The sequence below is a fragment of the Plecotus auritus genome, assembly GCF_963455305.1.
Source record: "Plecotus auritus genome assembly, chromosome: 10".
Classification (NCBI taxonomy): Eukaryota; Metazoa; Chordata; class Mammalia; order Chiroptera; family Vespertilionidae; genus Plecotus; species Plecotus auritus.
Window position 1 is genome coordinate 8,709,676 of NC_137785.1, and position 24,998 is coordinate 8,734,673.

At 42.4% G+C, this 24,998-nt stretch overlaps 1 protein-coding gene across 1 annotated transcript; it reads right to left on the bottom strand.

The window, feature by feature from the left end:
* Window positions 1-1,305: 1,305 nt before the first annotated feature.
* Window positions 1,306-16,533, bottom strand: LOC308235008 (uncharacterized protein). The gene is made up of 3 exons (XM_080643596.1): window positions 16,219-16,533; window positions 15,216-15,342; window positions 1,306-5,389 (listed from the first exon to the last, which is right to left on the bottom strand). Exons 1-3 carry the CDS (start codon window positions 16,249-16,251, stop codon window positions 3,315-3,317), a joined length of 2,235 nt encoding a protein of 744 aa, XP_080499722.1. The 5' UTR covers window positions 16,252-16,533; the 3' UTR covers window positions 1,306-3,314.
* Between the last annotated feature and the right edge of the window lie 8,465 nt (window positions 16,534-24,998).

Here is a 24,998-nt window from a genome sequence, read left to right on the forward strand (position 1 = left end):
TGCCTCCTGCACGCCCCCTACTGGGGATGTGCCCGCAACCAAGGTACATGCCCTTGACCGGAATCGAACCTGGGACCCTTGAGTCCGCAGGCCGACGCTCTATCCACTGAGCCAAACCGGTTTCGGCCCCATTGAATCTTTTAAAAAAGTATTACTCCTTTGGGAATGCCGTGTCATAAATTATTATTGAAAGTAGGTCCAATCATCATGCTACTGAGAAATCTCAATAGTAAATGGGGTCTTTGTAATGGTACTAGATGTATTATTGAAAGATTGCAACCTAACATAATTGAAGCTGAAGTATTAACAGGATCTGTGAAGGAGAGGTTTTTCTGATTCCAGGAATTGATTTGTCCCCATCTGACACTAGCCTCAATGTTAGAGTAGGTTTAATCAATTTATCAGTCATTGTTTTTTTATCAATATTGTTTTTATATCATGTTTTTGTTCTTGTTACATTCTGTCTTTGTTATTATATCATATTGTTATTGTTTATTTAATGATCAATATCTATATTATTTTCATTATTAGTACTATATTAGTACACTTTACTAATTTTCTTTCAACTCTGACACTTCTATTATAGAGAAAGGGTGAACAGCAGTATCAAAATATTTCTTCTAATTAATTTCCTTTCAACGGGCACAAATTCGTGCACCAGGCCACTAGTTTTTAAATAAAGAATGATTGACCAAACAAAATATTATCTAGAGCCCTAACTGGTTTGGCTCAGCGGATAGAGCGTCGACCTGCAGACTCAAGAGTCCCAGGTTCTATTCCGGTCAAGGGCATGTACCTTGGTTGCAGGCACATACCTAGTGGGGAGTGAGCAGGAGGCAGCTGATCGATGTTTCTCTCTTATCGATGTTTCCAACTCTCTATCCCTCTCCCGTCCTCACTGTACAAAATCAATTAAAAAAAAACATTAAAAAACCCCCACATTATCTAGGCCCTAGCCAGTTTGGCTCAGTGGATAGAGTGTCAGCCTGTAGACTGAAGGTTCCCTGGTTTGATTCCAGCCAAGGCCATGTGCCCAGGTTGAGGGCTTGATCCCCAGTAGAGGGGGTACAGGAGGCTGCCAATCAGTGATTCTCTCTCATCATTCATGTTTCTATTTCTCTCTCCCTCTTCCTTCCTCTCTGAAATCAATAAAGATTTTACATATATATATAATCTAGGATACCGGTTGCCAAACTTTCGGACTCACGGACAACCAGTGGTTTGTGGACCATTAGTTGGAGACCGCTGCTCTATGATGTGGAGCATGTGAATACCCAACACACTGGTGAAAAAACGTCAAAAGGTAAAATCAGCTTATTTTTATTTTGAAGGAATAGTTTATTGATTTTTAAAATACATATTCATTAACTTCATAAAGGAAAGGAGAGATATAAACACCAATCATGAGAGAGAATCACTGATTGGCTGCCTCCTGCACCCTCCGCATTGGATTTGAACCGGCAACTCGGGAATGTAACCTGTCCTGGAATCGACCCATAACGACTGGCTTTATAGATCAAAGCTCAATGACTGAGCCATGCCAGACGGGCAATTTTATTAATTTTTGGAGAGACCAGAAGGGTGAGGGAGAGAAACACAATGCAAGAGGGCATCATAGACAAGCCACCTCCTGCACACCCCATTCTGGAAAGCTAGCCCACAACCCAGACACACGCCAAGCAATTCAACCAGCAATCCTGTACATGGGATCACACAGAACCAACTGAACCACAACATCCATGATGATATATTCAATTTAGACCACAATATGCTAGTTTTTTAAAATTTAAACATTCAAATACTCAACGACTCAGATTATTCAGTCAATTTTTGACAAAGGTAAATAAAATTTATAACCACATAAAGAATTATACAGAAATGTTTATACCAAATTTATTACAAATAACCAAATATTCATAAAAATGGATAAGCTATTGGTGATATATTCAAAGACAAGAATATTTATCAGAAAAAAAGATGAGTTAATATATCTTTAATGAAACTCTAAGTATTTATGAGACATAAATTAAAGCAAAAAATATTTAGAAAAAGTAAAGTTCTCCATTAAAATGAAATGTAAATCAATGGTTATTCGGAAAGCTGTGAAGAACAAGGATAGATTGAAAAAGGTCATGAAGCAATTATACAGTGACAGATATAGTCAGTATTATGACTATAATGATGATTTCAGTTTCATGCACACATGAAATTTACGAAATACTACCTAAAATTTTATTTTATTCACTATAGCTTGTAAAAATGGTTGAAAATTTAAAAATGTATAAGTTCAAATATATTGGAAAAATAGGTTTGGCAAATCTATATTCAATCCACCTTCTTATGCCTCTGGTAGAGAGTTTCGCCTCAGTGATAGAAAATTAAGAAACAATGAAGAACTTTCACCCAAATCAACAAGAATGCTGGCTGGGTCACATCCCTGGACTACAGACACCCTATGCCTTTGTCCTTCCTTTTCTGCCAGGCTCTGAAGTGAACATCTGAGTGGATACAGGAAGCCACAAAACCTCTTGATTATATTCAATGACAATGACTGTGTCCACAGAAGATAAACATGTGTGGAGTCCCTCAGATCTGTGTACACACTGTTCCTGTGGACGTTTTGTCAAAATTATTTCTGGGTGCAAGTTTCAATGAAGACGATTCCATCTAATGGGTTGCAGTCAAGTCCAACAACAATTAGTTCAGTGGTCCTATAACCAGTGACCATCACCCATAGAACTGAAGTCATTAGGGCACATGGCCCTGTGCAAGACCTGGGCAGGAGGTTTCCTTCAAATGTCTTAGCATCCCTTGAAAACAAGAAAAAAATTCACGCTGCTCCCAGTCATGCTTGAGGTTGTCACAGCTATCCCCTCTTTGGAGTGATATCTGTTTCTCAAAGCATCCATCTTCACATGAGGACTAGAGTCCACAGTGTGTCCTAGGAAAATTATGGGCAGCAATGTAAATTTGGCAAAAAATGCTGAGCTAATTTCTCCACCAGTCTTCCCCAAGGGCAAAAATGTTTGAGACGACATAAAACTTTTTCACATCATCATGCTTGGAGAGGCCATATCTCCTTATAAACTAACCCCTGCAGTCAATAGAACACCCAAAATTAAAGAAGTCTTAGGAAAAAGCCTAATGTAGGTGATTAAATGTATGAGATATAATTCAGACTGAGACTTCACATATTTTCTTAAACATTTGTTAAGTCCTAATTAAGAAACATTTCCTACACATCTAAGAAATTTTTCACATTTCGACCCTTTGTGCACAGTGAATTTACAAATTTGGCAGAGAGATAACTCACATTAATTGCACTCATAATGGCTTTCTCCAGTGTGAACTCTCTCATGATATTGAAGACTATTGCTACTTCTAAAATATTTCCCACATTCACTGCATTTATAAGGCTTTTCTCCAGTGTGAATTCTCTGATGATATTGAAGGTGAGCGCTAGCGGTAAAAGATTTCCCACATTCACTACATTTGTAAGGCTTTTCTCCAGTGTGAATTCTCTGATGTTTATGAAGGTTAGAGTTAATTGTAAAACATTTTCCACATTCTCTGCATTTGTAAGGCTTTTCTCCAGTGTGAACTCTCTGATGAGTACGAAGGGCAGTAAACCAGGTAAAAGATTTCCCACATTCACTGCATTTGTAAGCCTTTTCTCCTGTATGAACTCCCTGATGACTACGAAGGTGGGTCTTAGTGGTAAAAGATTTCCCACATTCACTGCATTTATAAGGCTTTTCTCCAGTGTGAATTCTCTGATGTTTATGAAGGTTAGAGTTAATTGTAAAACATTTTCCACATTCACTGCATTTATAAGGCTTTTCTCCAGTGTGATTTCTCTCATGGTGATGAAGAGAAGTATCCCAGGTAAAAGATTTCCCACATTCACTGCATTTATAAGGTTTTTCTCCAGTGTGAACTCTCTGATGATATTGGAAACCAGTGGTAGTTTTAAACGACTTTCCACATTCACTGCATTTATAAAAATTTTCTCCCGTGTGTGTTCTCATATGATGACGAAGGTTTCTCCTACAAGTAAAAGTTTTCCCACATTCCCTGCATTGATAAGGCGTTTCTCCTGTGTGAATTCTCTGATGATATTGGAAACCAATGCTCCTTACAAAAGACTTACCACATTCATTGAATTTATAAGGCTTTTCTCCTGTATGAACGCTGTCATGATTATGAAGGTGAGAGTTAGTTGTAAATGATTTTCCACATTCACTACATTGATAAGGCGTTTCTCCTGTGTGAACTCTCTGATGACTACGAAGGTTGGACTTAGTGGTAAAAGATTTCTCACATTCATTGCATTTATAAGGCTTTTCTCCAGTGTGAACTCTCTGATGAATACGAAGGTGGGTGTTATTGGTAAAAGATTTCCCACATTCATTGCATTGATAAGGCTTTTCTCCTGTGTGAATTCTCTGATGATATTGGAGACCACCGGCTTGTGTAAAAGTTTTCCCACATTCACTGCATTGATAAGGTTTTTCTCCTGTATGAATTCTTTGATGATTATGAAGGTGATAATTAGTTGTAAATGATTTTCCACATTCACTGCATTTGTAAGGTTTTTCTCCTGTATGAACTCTCTGATGATTATGAAGATTAGAGTTAGTTGTAAAAGATTTCCCACATTCACTGCAGTGATAAGGTCTTGCTCCAGTGTGCACTCTCTGATGATATTGGTGACCATTGCTACTTGTAAAACATTTTCCACATTCACTGCATTTATAAAGGTTTTCTCCTGTATGAATTCTCTGATGATTGTGTAGGCGAGAATTAGTTGTAAAAGATTTCCCACATGGAGAGCACACAAAACACCTACTTCCAACATGGACACCCTTTTCCTGAATTAACATGTGGGTGCAACTAATGTCTTCCTTACATTCTTTACTGTTGCAATAATTTTTTCTCCTTTGAAATGTCATCCCACGTGTCAAAATAGCATTTGGATTATCCCTGGTCTGAGTAGCCTTTAGGTGGAGATGTCCTGACTTGGTAAGAACACCGTGTCCAACCTCCCCACATGGGAAATGATTCTGGGACACAATGAAATTGCAGCTGTTTCCAAGAGAGTTCCTTTCCACACCTCTCATGAAAGTCTTCTCTCTCACATGCTGTTGGTGAAATACTGCACTGAAATAAAACTGTTTTGCACATGCCCCACACCTCAACAGTATCTGTCCATGTTGTGTTCCCTGCAGCTCCATAACTTGGAAAATATTTCCCAAGACGAGCCCACAACTCTCACAGGGGTGGCTCTTCTGGGAAGACAAGGCTACCTTGGGATTCCTTGCCTGTGACACTCTTACAGAAACCTTCTGTTCTGTTGGTGCCTCCACATTCTCTGCTCCACAGCAGCAACCTGTACAAAAGGAAATGCTGGTGAGGTACATGTTACCCTTATAAAAACAGAATATTTTCACCACAAATGTATATTTGTCATGACTAGGCATGCTTCCATAGAAAGATTTTCAAGGTGAGTGAGTGAGACACTGAGGAAATTCCTGTTATAAATAACGTGGCCCCAAATCAGTTGATGAAGAAAATCTCACCAAGAGAGGGACAGAAGCACAAAGAAGAGAGGAAGGCTCTACTCATTGTTCTTACGCAGACGGCTTCCTTTAGGACCTGACATTCTGACCATGGGAGTCTGTGTAGAATAATTTAAAGCTGCTCAAAAGCCATTAGAGCAAAGGATATACAATGTCAATACAATAACACGTGTGCACTCCAAGGTGCTGCAGGCATGGACCCACGTTGGAGTGTAGTAAAGAGAGACCTGTGAAAGAGGCAGAGGTGTAAAGTCCAGAGAGGTTAAGGTTATCCGTGAGCTGGGAATCTGAGTAGAAATGATCACAATTAGAACTGAGTAGTGGGCAAAGTATCAACAACAAGCACAAATAAGCAAAACTGGGTGAGGAATGGGCAACTGTAATAAAACACTGGGTTTCTAGCTATGAATGTAATCAAGGCCAGCCGTGAATTCCTCCCCAATGACCTTTCACCAAGGTAAAACCGCCTGTGGGACCACTGTGTCATTCATAAAGTTTTGTTTCTTCTATGATACACAAATGATTCTTCCACTTAAATCCCATTTGAGCCATTGCATGGGATAAATGATGCAAATCTTCAAAGAAAAACAGAAAAGTTGGGTGGTCAACACTGTGATAGAACAACAAAGGACAAATGAGATCACAGACAAAAGACCTATGTGAGTGACATCAGCAACATGGCAGAATCAGAGATATGAGCATCTCCCTCCACCCCAGTGTAAGTAGACAGCTATCCATGAACAAAGCCCTCATAGGAAATGGAGATAAGAGTACCTTGAAGACAAACAGTATTAAAGACACAATAAAGGAGAACTGTACAGGACGGATGACTGAAAAAGACTGGGTGAAAAAACACATTTGAAGATACCTACAGTCAAAAAAAGGTTAGCCCTAACCGGTTTGGCTCAGTGGATAGAGCGTCGGCCTGCGGACTCAAGGGTCCCAGGTTTGATTCTGGTCAACAGCATGTACCTTGGTTGTGGGCACATTGCCAGTAGGGGTGTGCAGGAGGCAGCTGATTGATGTTTCTAATCTCTCTCCCTCTCCCTTCCTCTCTGTAAAAAATCAATAACATATATTTCTTTAAAAATGTCAGAGTTACCTCCAGCAGCCACTGTTCTTCTGCTATCATTGACCCTCGTGGCCTGTTCTTCAAAAAATACTAGAAATTCTTGTGTTTAAAATCCACAGCATGCCTTGGCCAAAATGGCTCAGTTGGTTGGAGCATTGTCCTGTGTACCAAAGCGTCAAGGATTCAATTCCCAGGCAAGGCACATATCAGTATGTTGGTTCCATTTCCAGTCAGCTTGTGTGCGGACAGGAGCCGATTGATGTTTCTCCCTTACACTGATATCTCTCTCTCTCTCTCTCTCTCTCTCTCTCTCTCTCTCTCTTCCCCAATCTCTCTTCCTCTCTATCTTAAACCAATAATAAATAAATAGATAAGAATATCAAGATTGCCCTAACTGGTTTGGTTTGGCTCAGTGGATAGAGCATTGGCCTGCGGACTGAAAAGTCCCAGGTTCGATTCTGGTCAAGGCCATGTACCTTGGTTGCGGGCACATCCCCAGTAGGAGGTGTGCAGGAGGCGGCTGATCGATGTTTCTCTCTCTCATCAATGATTCTACCTCTCTATCCCTCTCCCTTCCTCTCTGTAAAAAATCATTAAAATATATTTTTTTAAAAAATCAAGATAGCCAAACACAAAACAGAACGCAAAAAACCCAAAGACAAAGTAAATAAAAAGAAAACCTATCAAAAATCATGTATTAAGTTCAGAAAATGCATTTCTAAGAGGACATTTTATAGGGAAAAATGCCTACATTACAAAAACAGATCTCAAAAAATCTAACCTGCCATCTCAGGAATCTAGAAACAAAACAAGTAAACCCAAAGGTTGCAAAGGAAGGAAACAAATATTTGAACAAGCATCAATAAAGGAGAGATAAGACAAAGTGAAAGAATACCTAACAGGTACTTTTCAAAAAATACAACAATTGGCAAACCTTGAACTAGACTACAGTAAAAACCAAAAACAAACAAACAAAAACAAGCCTCAACCAAATGAAAAAACAAATGAAAGATAAGACGTTACACCTGACACTATGAACCACAAAGCATCATAAGAGATGTTGATGTTAGGAGATGACATGACCGTCCATAGAGTAATTTGTCAAGATCCCATATGAGCTTCTGAAATTAATAAACAAATTCAGAGCCCTGGCCAGGTAGCTCACTTGTTGAGTGTGTGGTCCTGATGCAACATAGTTGTGGGTTTGATCCCCCATCCGGGCACATGTAGGGGACAGCCAATAAATGCTTAGATGGGTAGAACAGCAGATCAATGTTTCCCTCTCTTTCTCTGTCTCCCTTCCTGTCTCTAAAATCAATAAATAGAGGCTGCCCAGTACGGATCACTGATTGCGCATTGACCCATGACCTAGGAGATCACAATTCCCTTTCTTGTCAGAGGACACGCACAGGTTGCCAGCCCAATCTTCGGGGGGGGGGGGGGGGGGGAGGTGCAGGAAGCAGCTGATCAATGACTCTCTCTTATTATTCATGTTGAGGCATAGTAGCATTCATCTGGGGTAAAGACTGCTGTTTAAATTTTAACCCTGCTATTCTGGCTTCTGTAATTATTTGCTTGCTAAACTAATAGAGAAGTTATTTTGATCTCTTGAACTTATATAAATGAACCCAATCGATTGTATACAACATTGATTGTGGTCTTTCAGAAGACATTCTTCTGCACCTGGGAACCAGAACAGCAAATTTGCTTTAATTGCTTCAATGGCTCCAGAAAATGTTTTCCGTTGACTCAGTGGCTCCAAGACCCAAAACTATAATTAATCTTTGTAGATAACTAACTTGCTCAATTTAGCTTCTGTAACAAACTGCTTTCGCAAACCAGTTCCTCATTCTAAACCTAGGGATGTAATTGCTGCCTTTGTGATTTTTTGCCTTTATAAGCCTACTGTTATTTCCATTTGGGGATGCGAGATTTGGAGTGTTAAGGCCCCCAGGTAGCCGCAGGCTTTTAAATAAATGACTCCTTAATTCGACTCCTTGGGTGTCCTTTGTGAAATTCACGGGGAACGCTACAACAATGTTTCTATCGCTCTCGTTCTCTTCCTCTCTGAAATCAATAAAATATCTTTTAAAAATGAATAAACAAATAATTTAAACAATAAATAGCCCAGGCCCGTGTCAGTCAGTGCTGAGAGTGCCTGCCTGTACACTGGAAGGTCATGGGTTCAATCCCAGTAAGGGGCAGGTACGTGGGTTTCAGATTCAATCCCCCCTCTTAGTGGGGACACATGTGGGAGGCAACCAATTGATGTTTCTCTCTCTCTCTCTCTCCCCCCTCCCTCTCTCTCTCCTCTCTCTGCCTCTCCTCTATCTCCCTTTCCCTTACTCTCTCTCTCTAAGAAAAAAACATCAATGGAAAAAATATTCTCACTATTCAGGTGAAGATAAAAGAAGAATAAAGAATTGAATTCAGAAAAGTTACTGGAGAAGAGATCCAAGATGGCAGTATAGGCAAAGGCCTATACTCGCTGCCTCCCACAACCACATGAAAATTACAACCAAAACACAGAACAACCATCAGCCAGAAATGCTGGAAAGCTGGCTGAATGGAAGAGTTACGACTAGAGAAGTAAAGAAGAAAGCACACTGAGACTAATAGGAGGTAAACAGGTACAGCAGGTGCTGGTGCTGTACCCATGTGGGCCACTTTTCTAATTGGTAGGGAGATAGTCTCTGCAGAGGTCACCTGGAGGAGCAAGGGGTCCAAGTCCCAGAGGTGGGAAAAGAAGTCCCTACTGACTGTAAGAACTATGGCTGTAAACACCAGTGCAGTTTGGGGTTCAAATTGGAAAGGAAGAAGTAAAACTATCGTTATTCACAGATGACATGATATTGTACATAGAAAACCCTAAAGACTCCATCAAAAAAGTACTAAAGCTCTGACCGGTTTGGCTCAGTGGATAGAATGTCGGCCTGTGGAATGAGGGGTCGCAGATTGGATTCCGGTCAAAGGCATGAGCCTTGGTTGCGGGCACATCCCCAGTAGGGGGCATGGAGGAGGCAGCTGATTGATGCTTTTCTCTCCTCGATGTTTCTAACTCTCTATCCCTCTCCATTCCTCTCTGTAAAAAAAAATAAAATAAAATATATTTTTTAAAAAAGTACTAAATATAATAAATGCATTCTGCAATGTAACAGCATACAAAATTAACAACCAGAAATCTATGGCTCTTTTATCCACCAACAATGAACTCACAGAAAGACTAACAAACACAATCCGATCTACCATTGCAACAAAAATATTAGGATACCTAGGAGTAAACTTAACTAAGGAGGTCAAAGGCCTGTACTCGAAATCTACAGGAAGTTGAAAAAAGGGACAGAAGAAGACATAAACAAATGGAAGAATATACCATGTTCATGGATTGGTAGAATCAACATCATTAAAATGTCCACACTACCCAAAGCAATCTATAGAGTCCATGCAATCCCCATTAAGATGCCAACGGCATATTTCACAGACCTATAATAAATTCTCCAAAAATTCAAATGGAATAAAAGAAAAAAAAAAACACCCACAAAACTAAGAGCCACAGCAATGTTGAGAAAGAAGAACAAAGTTGGAGGGATCACTATACCAGATACCAACCGATAGTACAAAAATGCCTGGTACTGGCACAACAACAGACATATAGAACAATGCAACAGAACACACAACCCAGACATCGGCCCAAGCCATTACGCTCAATATTTGACAGAGGAGGCAACGGCATACAATGGAGTCAAGACCGTCTCTTCAATAAATGGTGTGAAAATTGGATACATGCATAAAAAGAAACTAGACCACCAACTTATTCCATACACAAAAATAGACTAAAAATGGATAAAGGACTTAAATGTAAGAGTGGAAAACATAAAAATCTTAGAAGAATCCACAGGCAGCAAAATATCACACATATGTCGTAACAATATCTTTACCAACACAGCTCCAAGGGCAATAAAAACTGAGAAAAAAATAAACAAATGGCACTACATCAAAATAAAAAGCTTCTGCACAGCAAAACAAACCATCAACAAAACAAAAAGAAAGCCCACTGCATGGGAGAACATATTTGCCAATGTTATATCAGATACAGGTTTACTCTCCAAAATTTACAGGGAACTCATACATCTTATCAAAAGGAAGATAAACAATCCAATAAATAAATGGAGAAAGGACCTAAAAGACACTTGTTTTTTTTAAATATTTTATTGATTTCTTACAGAGAGGAAAGGGAGGGGATAGATAGTTAGAAACATCGATGAGAGAGAAACATCGATCAGCTGCCTCCTGCACACCTCCCATTGGGGATGTGCCTGCAACCCAGGTACATGCCCTTAACCGGAATCGAACCCGGGACCCTTCAGTCCGCAGGCCGACGCTCTATCCACTGAGACAAACCGGTCAGGGCAAAAAAAAAGACACTTTTTTAAAGAGGACACAGAGAAGGTCAAGAGACATATGAAAACATGCTCAAAGTCACTAATCATCTGAGAGATGCAAATCAAAAAGACAATGAGATACCATCTCACACCTGTCAGGATGGCTATCATCAACAAATCGACAACCAAGTGCTTGAGAAGATGTGGAGAAAAAGGGACCCTTGTGTAGGGCAGGTGAGAATGCAGACTGGTGCAGACACAGTGGAAAATAGTATGAAGTTTCCTCAAAAAAATAAAAATGGGCCCTAACCAGTTTGGCTCAGTGGATCAAGTGTCCGCCTGCAGACTCAAGGGTCCCAGGTTCGATTCCGGTCAAGGGCATGTACCTTGGTTGCGGGCACATCCCCAGTGGGGAGTCTGCAGGAGACAGCTGATCGATGTTTCTAACTCTCTATCCCTCTCCCTTCCTACCTGTGAAAAAATCAATAATATATATTTTTTTAAAAATTAAAAATGGCCAAAACCGGTTTGGCTCAGTGGATAGAGCGTCAGCCTGCGGACTGAAAGGTCCCAGGTTCGATTCCGGTCAAGGGCATGTAACTTGGTTGTGGGCACATCCCCAGTAGGAGGTGTGCAAGAGGCAGCTGATCGATGTTTCTCTCTCATCGATGTTTCTGACTATCCCTCTTCCTTCCTCTCTGTAAAAAATCAATTAAATATATTTTTTTAAAAAAATTAAAAATGGAACTCCCATTTGACCCAGTAATCCCACTTCTAGGAATATACTCCAAGAAATCAGAAACACCAATCAGAAAGGACATATACACCCCTATCTTCATAGCAGCACAATTACGATAGCTAAGATTTGGAAAAAGCTTAAGTGCCCATCAGCAGATTAGTGAATTAAAAAACTGTGGTACTTCTACACAATGGAATACTATGCTGCTGAAAAAAAGGAACTCTTACCATTTGCAACAGCATGGACGGACCTAGAGAGCATTATGCTAAGCGAAACAGCCAGTCAGAGAAAGATAAATACCACATGATCTCACTCGTTTGTGGTCAATGATGGAAAGAGGAGACATATGTAATACAATATATAATACTTTAAAAAATAAAAAAAAATTAAAAAGAAATACTTGAAAATATCCATAGTAGGTAATGCAATCTACAGATTAAATGCAATCCCGAGAGTAATTCCTATGGCATTTTACAAAGAAATGAAAAGAGAAACTTGAAATGTATGGAAGTAAAAAACTCAAATGGCAAAAACAATTGTGAGCGAGAACAAAGCTGGTGGCATCACACTTCCTGACTGGAATTTATTACCAAGAGAAAGCAAGCAAACGGTGTGTTGCTGGAGAAACACAGACACATACATCAACAGAACAGAACAGAACACACAGAAATAAACCCAGGCACATCCTTTCAAGTAATCTCTGACAAAGCTGCAAGACACAGAAGAAGGGAAAGATAGTTTCTGCAATGAATGGTGCTGCTGAAATCAATACTCACATGTAAACACAACAATACTGGACACCACTGATAAAATGTAACTCAACCTGCAGGACAGAATTGAATGTCGGCGCTGAAACTTAAAACTCCTCAGGACTGCCCTGGCCGGTTTGGCTCAGTGGATACAGCGTCAGCCTGCAGACTGAAGGGTCCCAGGTTCGATTCCGGTCAGGGGCATGTACCTTGGTTGCGGGCACATCCCCAGTGGGGGGTGTGCAGGAGGCAGCTGATTGATGTTTCTCTCTCATTGATGTTTTTAACTCTCTATCTCTCTCCCTTCCTCTCTGTAAAAAATCAATAAAATATATTAAAATAAAACAACAAAAATCAAAAAACAAAGAAAACTCCTCAGGACAACCTGGAGAAAAAGTTTTGGAGATTTGTTTTGGACAGGATGTTCTGAATGTGACACCAACCACCAGACAAAATAGAAAAAAGAACTAGTCCAGATTGCAACAAATAAAGAAAAAAGATTCTTTTTTTTTTTTTTAAATATATTTTTTATTGATTTTTTTACAGCGAGGAAGGGAGAGGGATAGAGAGCTAGAAACATCGATGAGAGAGAAACATCGATCAGCTGCCTCCTGCACACCCCCTACTGGGGACGTGCCCGCAACCAAGGTACATGCCCTTGACCGGAACCGAACCTGGGACCTTTCAGTCCGCAGGCTGACGCTCTATCCACTGAGCCAAACCAGTTTTGGCAAGAAAAAAAGATTCTTCACAGCACAACAGCAATAAACAAAATGAAATCTAGAGGATCGGAGAAAATACTCACAAATCATATGAAGGAATCACTTGGAGATACTGTGCATTCGGTTTTGATCAGCACAATAAAGAGAATACTGCGATATAAACAGAAATTCACACAAATGGATGGGAGTTCCCCGGGAATAATAAAGGTATGTTAATACTGTACTGCAGGCTAATAACAATGCAATGACTATCTAAAAGGCAAACTCTATAGAATTTCATTAAAAATACTTTATTTCTAAGCACGAGTAACAAGCATCTGAGCTTCTTAGAAAAATGGTGGCACTAGACATGCTGAACGCAGGGTTGCCAAAAACATGGACTTTGTAGAAAAGCAGGTGTTGGGGAGCAATATCTGCATCTCCAAAGCACAATTAAGCACGTGCAACAATATGTGTTCCTGTATGTCATAAGCAATATATAATATGTACAAGGTCGTCAAAAGAATCTTTAACCAAAAAATACAGTTAATAAACAGGATAAGAAAGTAGAAACAATTCTTCAAAAACTATGTACAAACGACCAGCAGGAATATAGAAAACTAGAGGCCAAGTGCACAAAATTCGTGCGCTGGGGTGGGAGGGGGGGTCCCTCAGCCCAGCCTGCCCCCTCTTAGTCTGGGAGTCCTCAGGGGATGTCCTACTGATGGCTTAGGGGAGCGGGAGCAGGCCTAAGCCGCAGTATGGCCTCCCTCTGCGGGAGGTGACCGGCGGGCCAATTGGGATGGCGAAGGCAGTTTGCGGCCGGCCCCACCCCCAATTGCGCTACCGCCATTGGTGGCCTCCCACTGTGGGAGGCGACCAGGTGGGTGATCAGGGGATGACGCCAGTCCCCATCGCCCTGCCGCCACTGGAGGCTGCCACCCCCACCACCCTATTGCCATCCCCTCCCTCTGCCCGCGGACATACACCTAGGCTGGCCTGGCGACACCTGCTCACTGGCCCTGCCCCACTGACCAGCTGTTCTGCAGTTCGGTCGATGTGCATATTACACTTTTATTATGTGGGATGCTTTCCTCACTAATCAAGGTGGAATCCCTTAGGCCAGTGGTCGGCAAACTGCAGCTCACGAGCCACATGCGGCTCTTTGGCCCCTTGAGTTTTCATTTTTATTTTATTTTTTAAATATATTTTATTGATTGTTCACGGAGAGGAGAGGAAGAAATAGAGAGCTAGAAACATTGATGGGAGAGAAACATCGATCAGCTGCCTCCTGCACACCTCCTACTGAGGATGTGCCCGCAACCCAGGTCCATGCCCTTGACAGGAATGGAACCCGAGACCTTTCAGTCCGCAGGCCGATGCTCTATCCACTGAGCCAAACCGGTTAGAGCAGCCCCTTGAGTTTTTAGCAAAGGCCAGCTTAGGAATACCCTAATTAAGTTAATAACGATGTACATACCTATATAGTTCAAGTTTAAAAAAATTTGGCTCTCAAAAGAAATTTCGCCCTGACCGGTTTGGCTCAGTGAATGGAGCGTCGGCCTGCGGACTGAGGGGTCCCAGGTTCGATTCTGGTCAGGGGCATGTGCCTTGGTTGCGGCACATCCCCGATGGGGCGTGTGCGGGAGGCGGCTGATTGATGTTTCTCTCTCATCGATGTTTCTAGCTCTCTACCCTCTCCCTTCCTCTCTGTAAAAAATAAATAAAATATATTTAAAAAAAAAAAAAGAAATTTCAATTGTTGTACTGTTGATATTTGGCTCTGTTGACTAATGAGTTTGCTGAGCACTACCTCAGGCTTCCTGCAACACTACCAACCCCAAGTCCTTCCCTGTGAATGTAGTACAGAGGGGAGAATTGGGACTTCAGGAATAGAGGGAGCAGCGGAAACAGCACACAGCACACCCTGGGAGATGGGGCCTGGGAAATCCCAAAGCCAAGTCCAGGTCACTGGTGAGAGTGAGGGTCTTACCCAGCGAGGATACAAGTTCAAAGTTCTCCAGCATCACATTCAGGTACAGCTGTCTCTGACCCTCATCAAGGAGGCTCCATTCCTCCCTGGAGAAGTACAGGGCAATGTCCTCAAAGGTCACGCCAACCTGTCAGAATGGAGACGATTGACACCAGTGCTCTCTCTCTGAGAACCAGTAATTCTACTCCTTACACACCTTCCCCCCCCACTCAACCTCCTCCAGGGCACGCGGTTAGTGTGGACACCAGGCCCTAATGCCAGTGCAGGTTGCTCTCTCATCCCAGTCCCATTACTCACTGGGATTGCCCTCAGCAGAGCAGCAGGGCTAGGTGGGAAGGGTTGGGGGAGGGGAGGGTAGAGAGCAATGCCATTGAAGGTCTGGGCGATGCCTGCAGGGCCCCAGCCTTCCTGCCAAGCAATACCACCACAGTCTCCTAGATCATGCCTCCAAGTCAAAGCCAAGCCTGGGTTTATGCTTCGCCTTTAAGTCCCCACATCAGGTCCCGGGGACCATCAGCTCACACTTCCTCCAGATGTGCACACCACTGGGTAATCTTTAACCTCTTCCCATCTTCAGACCCAGGTTCACTCCCTCAGCTCTGCCCCCTTCCTGCTCCAATGCCACTGGATCTCGCTGGACTCACCCATGAACTTGGCACATGGCATGTAGAGAGTTTGTCTTCCAGCCGGGTCCAGGACCACCCTAGGCCTCTGATGGACCCCACAGCCGGGAAAGCCCCAATGAGTCTGTGACGTCCTCCCTGCAGCCTCTGATCTGTCCGCCAATCCTCACAGCCCACACCCTCAGGGGAACCTCAGATGCAGTCACCCCTGTCCTCTCTGCCCTGCACTGGCTGTGCCTCAGAAGCCACAACACTCCTCTCTCCCCTCCGCCTTCCTCACGGTCCTCCACGCAGACTGAGCTGGCGGACGTGACAGGCGCCCTCCCCAGGCTGGTGTTCGGTGTGAGGAGGCGGTGAGGGCCTGGGGGACAGGAACTAACCTCGGTGAAGCTCCCCAGCGCGGGCGCCGCCATTGCACTCTGTGGGCCGAGCCGGGCGGAAGCTGCAGGAGAAGAAGCCACTGCAGGAATGGCGGTCCCAGACCCGGTGGTGAGCGAGCTTCAATCCCACGTGTGAGCTGTGACACCACTGGTGGCTCCGACCATGGGCTGTGAGGCGGGGAACACCACTCTCCGCCTTCTCCACTGGACTCAGAGCCCAGGAACTCCTGACCGCCTGAGACAAAAATTATCAGAAGAAAAAATCCCGCCACAAGAACTACCGGTCTCGCCCTACAAAAGTGACCAAACGGAAACGCCTTCTCTGAGCCCTCATTGGCTAAGACTGGTTGCATTCCGTGCGTGGCATTGTGGGTAATGTAGTTTCTACGCTCCAAGACAAGGATCCAGTATTTCTCAGTTTACTCCAGGACTGGATTTAGGGGCGAATAGCCCAAGAACACACCAAGTATACTCAGAGTCCTCTAGCGCCTTCAGGGGAGGTGATGTCTGGGGCAAGTTTGTTTCTGAGGCACCTGCGTGGCTGGATTTGCATATATTTCTACAGGACCTGCTCTTTCTGAATGGCAGGCAGTGTTTCTTCATTCAAGACTTTTGGCTGTGTCTCCTTCAGGCCAAATGTAGCTTGCAGAGGTTGCTCAAGTCTCTAACTTGATCTAACCTGCCTCCACTGAATCCATTATACAAGGTTAATGTCAATAAACAGACACTCATACTTAAGAGCATCTGCTTCTGATTCCATCCGAAGTGTCAGCTCTGCCTGGGCTGCAGTGTGGATAAGATGGCCAAGACACATGTGAAAAATGCTCAAAGTGACTGATCACCAGAGAGATGCAAATTAAAGCAACAATTAGGTATCACCCCACCACTGTCAGAATGGCTGCCATCAACAAATCAACAAAGGACAAGTGCTGGGGAGGATGTGGAAAAAAGGAAACCCTAGTACACTGCTGGTGGGAATGCAAACTGGTACAGCCATTATGGAATCAGTTTGGAGTTTTTGCAAAAAATTTAATATCAAACTGCCATTTATTTTAGTGATTCTACTCCTAGAAATATATCCTAAGACACCTGAAACAATCACATAGATATTATGCTCCCCTCTGTTCAAAGCAAAGATCTGGAAACTGCCCAACTGCCCAACAATAGATGAGTGGATAGAAAACTGTGGTACATTTATACCATGGAATACTATGCAGCAGTAAAAATGAATAATCTCTTACCCTTTCACGCAGCATGGAAGGACCTGGAGAGCATCATGCTAAGTGAAATAACTCAGTCAGAGAAAGAGAAGTATCACTTCATCTCATTTATATATGGAATCTAATTAACAACAACAACAAAAAACACCTGATGAATAGAATGAATTCAGAGACATGGAAGCATGGAATGGAGTGCAGAATCTCAGAAGGGAAGGCGTGGGAGGGTAAAAAACAAAAGAAAGAAAAAACATCCTTCTGTGAGGATTAAGCACACACACACAACAATAAAAACAAAGTCACCTGAGACTTGACCTTTTTTTTTTTTTTTTTTTTTTTTTTTCCATTCTCTGAAAGCAATGGGAAAGCACTAGCTTGCTGTGTTCCGGATCTGCTCTAAATTTGAGTTTATAAATCTGTCTTCTCTCAGTTGTGTCCCTAGAAATACTGATACGCCTCCATGTAACTTCCTCCTGCTTCACATAAGACTATTGCTTTTGGTGTTTTTGTAAGAAATGTCCAAACCTGTGGAGGATTTTTCTCAGTTTATTTGACCCAAGACTGGGACATTGCCAGGAAGCAAAATAATAATAGACTGAGTTGGGAGAATAGCAGTTTTCCAACTTTTTTTAGACATTAGACTCAAAGGAGAAGTTATGAGGGGTTACATGATAAATTAGGAGGGAGAGTTAAGAAGGGAAATCTCTGGGATTGGATAAAAAGTAAAAAAAAAAAAAAATAGGCACCAACTTCTTTTTAACTGTTACAGAATAGTTTACACTTAATATTTAACACAATAAGAATAATAATTGGGTGCCGAAACCGGTTTGGCTCAGTGGATAGAGCGTCGGCCTGCGGACTGAAGGGTCCCAGGTTCAATTCCGGTCAGGGGCACGTACCTTGGTTGCGGGCACATCCCCAGTAGGAGGTGTGCAGGAGGCAGCTGATCGATGTTTCTAGCTCTCTATCCCTCTCCTCTCTCTTCCTCTCTGTAAAAATTAATAAAATATATTTAAAAAAATAGAATAATAATTGGGGCTCTGTGGTCTTCTGTGCTGGAGATTGTGCCCTTAGGAGTCTGTAAAACGGAAATTTCCTGACAATCCAAAAATATGTTATCCTTGATGCAATAAGACAATAGACAGGCTCAATAAGGTAAAATTTGCGTTTTGCAAAAACAAAAACAAAAACAACAAAAAACAGCCCTAACCGGTTTGGCTCAGTGGATAGAGCATCGGCCTGCGGACTCAAGGGTCCCAGGTTTGATTCTGGTCAAGGGCATGTACCCTGGTTGCGGGCACATCCCCAGTAGGGGGTGTGCAAGAGGCAACTGATCGATGTTTCTCTCTCATCGATGTTTCTAGCTCTCTGTCCCTCTCCCTTCCTCTCTGTAAAAAAATCAATAAAATATATTAAAAAAAAAAAAAAAACAGACTGGGACATAACTACCCCTGTGACTAACTTAGAAAGTTTTAACTTCAAACTATCTTATATGGTTACTTTTGGCCTCTGAGTTTGTAAAATTCACCATGCCATGCGAGGCTCCCTGAGCTTGCTAGGTTTAGTATATGCCATCATTTTTGTCCTCACCAGGGAATGAGAACCTGTGAGTTGAGGAGAAAATTCAATGAGTGGTTTACTTCCTGCCAGATCCATTGTTCAGATCCTCCTGAACATAATGCTCCCAGGATTGCTGGTATGCCTTTGTTTGGTCTCCTAGAAGTATTCACTCTTCAGGTCACTAAAGCCCTAGGTTCTAAATGTGGTACAGGTATTTGTAAGGTCAAAAAAAAAAAAGGTATTTCTGTTTCTTTGCTGTGGCCTTCCACAATTTATGAGAAGTACCAGCTTATTAAACCCCAAGATTTCTGGCTCCTCTAATTCAAACACCTTCTCTGTTCAAACTGCTGAAGAAGAAAAGTTACTTTCAAGGCTACATTCTTGCTACCCCTCCTCCCTGCTGTTGTCACACCTCAGGGATAATTCCCATGAAGGAGTCTCTAGTTAGTAGAAAGTTTCCTTCCCTCTGGCCAATCATACAAGCCTGTTTTGAACTCTGCCTAACTTTTCCTTTTTTTTTTTTTCTTTTTTTATAACTTTTTCTCTATTTATATTTTATAGGCTTGGGAAGAGTAATCATAAGACACCTATCTATACATCTGCCAGACTGTATCTAGGAAAGCAAAGTAACTGTGACTTTAAAGACAGTCTGTCATATCTACTCAACTTCAGCACAGCCCAAGGCCCCTCCGTTCCTTATCCCTACACAACAGACACTGCTGAAAAGCAGAAGCCACCCTGTATCCCTGCTCTGTACTGACTAGCAATACTTGGTCTTTTCTCTCTTGGAAAGTGAAATAAACTGCCTCTCTGCATGTCTTCTTTTAGCTGTGTATTTGTCCACAGTGCTCATCACTGGCCAAATCTAACAGTATTAACTTTATTCAATGGAGTTAAGTGGGTGAAAATGAGGGAAATGACATTGAAGAGGCAAAATAATATTTCCTTCTTTTCTAGGTTCTTTCGTTGGCCTAATAATCAAATTGATATAATATAGATTAACAAGGAAATAACCAAAATGTTATTAACATGTATACCTGCTGTATATATGAAAATATCTCACAAAATAACAGAGTAACTGGCCAAAATGGCAAACACCATCATCTGAAAAGCCATGTTCACCTACAGTAAGAAAATGTGGTATATGGAGAGTCAGTTAGGGTAGATTGTCAGGAAAAGGACAGTAAGGACCTCAGTTGTGGCCCAGTGTGCTGTGCACTGTGGTGAGGGCTTGTACCTAAAAGGACTCTGTTCCAACCCAAAGACCCAGGGTGCGGACACAGGAGACTGGGAAGGAGGATGGGGGTCAAGAACATGATCCAGGCTGCAGGGAAAACATGGTGAGAGCCACTGTCTCATTCAGCCAGTAGGGATATAGAGGACAGAGTCACATGGGCAGTGGGTCCTATGCATGAATAAGAGGTGAGCACCCATCCAATGAGACCAGGATCATGTAGGACTCCAGCATCACTTCCAAATATTAGGTCCCAAAATTCATGTTCCATTGTATCCATTCCTGCAGGATGAATATCAGTGTCACATATGAAGATCATGTGAAGGGTCAAACTAAGGCATGCAATTCCTCACAGTGGATGGGATCACTGTATAACACCCAACACGTGGGTGAAGGTGCAGAGACAAAGCCCTAAATCCCGAGGTCTCCTGTGGGTCAAACTCTGTGCTGGCATCAAAGGGGAGGCAGACAGACAGCAGCTCACTCTGAAAGAAGGTTCCCCTGGAGAATCCACTGCAGGTGAGAAATGATGACATTTCTCTGGTGAGTAGACTGGGTTTGGGGCTCAGGGGTGCCAGGTAGGTCCCCAGGAGGCGCCACTCTGCTGATTTAGCAGAATTGAACTGGGAAACTCTGGGGGCTCCTGGACCTCAGCCCAGGACCCGGCCCGCATCTGGAGAAAGTGGACGGACACTTCTGGACCTGTTGACAGAATCGGTAAGGTAGGGGCCCCTATCAGTCAGGCCGATTCCGAGGGAGTTGAAGGGGGAGCTTGATCACCTCCGTGGAAGTCATAAGGCTTCCTCAGGCAAATCAGTCAGGAATCAGGTGGACTGTTTAAACTCTGAGTAAATATCTGGTAGAAGTCAAAACTGGGACTGTCTGGTGTATGAATGTAAGTGTGAGAGTCTACGTGAAGCAAAAGCTACTTTGTGCCATCTGGCTGTACACAGGAGAGTGTTATCTCTTTCTGTTGTTTAATGTGTTTAAAGATAGGGCAAACCCCGCTTAAGGGGGAAGCCTAATTGTGTATGGTAAGGCTGATCGCTGTGACAGACTGCAGCTCTCCGAAGCAACTGTTAAGAATTCTATTCTCGCCCTAGCAAGTTGGGTTCAGTGGATAGAGCGTCGGCCTGCAGACACAAGGGTCCCTGGTTCGATTCCGGTCAAGGACATGTACCTTGGTTGTGGGCACATCCCCAGTAGGAGGTGTGCAGGAGGCAGTTGATTGATGTTCCTCTCTCATCGATGTTTCTACCTCTCTATCCCTCTCCCTTCCTCTCTGTAAAAAATCAATAAAATATATATATTTTTAAAAAGAATTCTTTTCTCAAGATCATTCTTGCTCTTTATCACGGAGGGAATTAGCCCAATTAGCTAATGAAATTTTGGTCTATGTTTGTACAGTAGAGACTTTAATTTGATCTCCCCTGATTTATGATTTTGTTATGTTAGGTTAAAAATTTTAAACTCTAAGCTTAATTTAAAGGGATAAAATCTGTAAAGGTTACAACCCAGAGAAGTTTAAACAAAGGCTTGCTGGATTAAGATTGGTGCATTTTCTCATGGCCTGTGTGGGGCAAGGGAGAGACTGCAGGATCATAATTAACTGCTTCCTGGCCTGCCTTTTTCAGCCCTTCTATCAAGCAGAGAATCATGTGGTCCCGAGACCTGTGACCTGCCTGCCCTTCCTGATGGATTTACAGTGGGTCTCTATTAGAGACAGCATCTGCTCTGACTGAGGGAGGAAGAGAGAGCTGAAAACTGCTTCGGAGTGGGTATGAGTTGGGGTAGTGGTGGTGGGATTCACTGGGTAGGGTGGAAGACTCTCACCCTGCTGAGATGGAGGAGCCCCACCGATGTCCATTTTCCCTGAAAGAATTGAGAGCCAGAATCCTTGAGGGGCTATATTAGTCAGTTAGACAGACGTGAACAGAGCAAGGACAATGGGCCAACCAGCTCTACCAAATGTAACTAAGTCGTTCCACCTCTACGTATGTGAGACAAGGGGCATAAGCAAAGGGGTTCTTACCCAAAGTCTCGGCCCCTAAAAAAAGGCTGGTAGCCTACTTATCCAAAATACTTGACCCCATTGTGTCTAGGTAGCCCGCCTGCCTCAGGGCAGTAGCAGCCATTACTATACTTGTTAAGGAAGCAGACGAAGCAGTCCGGGAGGCTGCCCTAAAACCAGTGGGGCCTCAACAGATTCTAGTGTCTCTTCCAGACCCTGACCTACCCACCTCACCAGCTTACATGGAAACCCAATCTAGAAAACCTGAAATACATAACCAATCTTTACTCAAGTTCTTACAGGCTTTGCAGTCCACCCAGGAAGCAGTCCAGAAACACATCCAATATGCTCTGCCTATACCAACTTCTGATCCGGTCCATCCCATCCAACCTGGTGACTCTATTTAGGTAAAGAAATTTGCCACCCATGGACTGACTCCCACCTGGAAAGTACCACACACTATCATCTTTTTTAAAAAATAAATCTTTATTGTTCAGATTATTACAATTGTTCTTCATTCCCCCCCCCATAGCTCCCCTCCACCTGGTTCCCATCCCATACTCTGCTCTTACCACCCCCCCCACTGTCCTCATCCATAGGTATACAATTTTTGTACAGTCTCTTCCCGCACCCCCCACACCTCTTTTCTTCTGAGAATTGTCAGTCCACTCCCTTTCCATGCCCCTGATTCTATTATATTCACCAGTTTATTCTGCTCATCAGATATTTTATTCACTTGATTTTCAGATTCACTTGTTGACAGGTATGTTTGTTGTTCATAATTTTTATCTTTACCTTTTCCTTCTTCCTCTTCTTAAAGAATACCTTTCAGCATTTCATATAATACTAGTTTGTTGGTGATGAACTTATCTGTGAAGCTCTTTATCTGATCTTCAATTCTGAATGATGTCCCCCAAACCTGAATAGGATAATCGTTTGCTGCCAGACAGCTCAGGGCATCTTAATCTACACGTTATTGCCTCCTGTTGGCCAAACACCTGGACAGCTGTAGGCTATTCCCCAATCTGACAATGTTTTTGTACCCTTCCCTTTGAAGTGTATTATTTCCACCTTGCCTTAGGACAATTTGTGTTAATAAAAAGCACGGGTTCTGAGTCAAGGAGAGTCTTTAGCTCCTTTAGCTGAAGCTCCTCTGACCCCCAATGCCTCTCAAAACTAAAAAAATTCATAAAAAAAAGGAACGCTTCATGAATTTGCATGTCATCCTTGTGCAGGGGCCATGCTAATCTTCTCTATATCGTTTCAATTTTAGTGTATGTGCTGCCGAAGCAAGCCCTCCACTGTCTTTTTGTTAAAGAAAATTGCCTCAAAAAATCAACAAATGCCAAGTGCTGGTGAGGCTGCAGAGAAAGAGGAACCCTGGTCCACTGCTGGTGGGATTGCAGAATGGTGCAGCCACTGTAGAAAACAGTATGGCGTTTCCTCAAAAAGTTAAAAATGGACTCCCATTTCATCCAGTGATCCCACTTCTAGGATATATCCCAAGAGCTCAGAAACACCAATCAGGAAGGATATATGTACAACTATGTTCATAGCAGCACAACTTACAATAGCTAAGATTTGGAAAGAGCCTAAGTGCCCATTCACAGATAAGTGGATTAGAAAACTGTGGTACATCTACACAATGGAATACTACGCTGCTGTAAAAAAGAAGCAACTTTTACCATTTGGAAGAGGATGGATGGACCTAGAGAGCATCATGCTAAGCAAAATAAGCCAGTAGGAGAAAGATAAATATCATATGATTTCATTCATTTGTGGAATATAATGAACAACATAAACTGATAAACAAAAATTGAGTCAGAGCCCTAACTGGTTTGGCTCAGTGTCTAGAGCAGGGGTGGGCAAACTTTTTGACTCGAGGGCCACAATGGGTTCTTAAACTGGACCGGAGGGCCAGAACAAAAGCATGGATGGAGTGTTTGTGTGAACTAATATAAATGCAAAGTAAAGGAGCGGAGGGGAGAACAAGAGTACCAGATAGAACAGCCGGATCCAGCCCGCGGGCCGTAGTTTGCCCAAGGCTGGTCTAGAGTGTCGGCCTGTGGACTCAAAGATCCCAAGTTCGATTCCGGTCAAGGCTATGTACCTTGGTTGCGGGCACATCCCCAGTAGGGGGTGTGCAGGAGGCAGCTGATTGATGTTTCTCTCTCATCAATGTTTCTAACTCTCTCTCCTGCTCTCTTCTTCTCTGTAAAAAATCAAAAAAATGTATTTTTAAAAAAATAGAGCCAGAGAAGAAAAAATATTCTAGCATAGAAGTAATCCTGTTATTTGCAGATTTTTAATATTTCCTACACCTTTTGTGACATCCTACTATGTTAGTTCAATTTTGGAAATATTATACTTACAATCCTTTTATTCTTAAAATATTAATTTTTACTGCATGTAATATTATTATATGTAACATCATTTTCCTTGAATAATTGGTATCTATTGCATGTAACATTATCATATTTGAAATAAATTTTCTTGAGATATTAATGTTTACTGCATGTAACACATTTAAGATCGTTTTTCTTGAAATATTAAGCAAAAATCTATATATATAAAAGCCAAGTGACCAAATAGGCAGAACGACTAGAATGACCGGTGGCTATAAAGTGCACTGCAGCAGCCAACTGCCCTCAGGCCCTCCCACCTGGCACCCTCGCCCCCAATAAGCACTCCCCACCCTGATCACCGTAGTGTGACCTTTAATAATTCTAAGTAAGTAAACACTCTCCAGCCTTCAAAG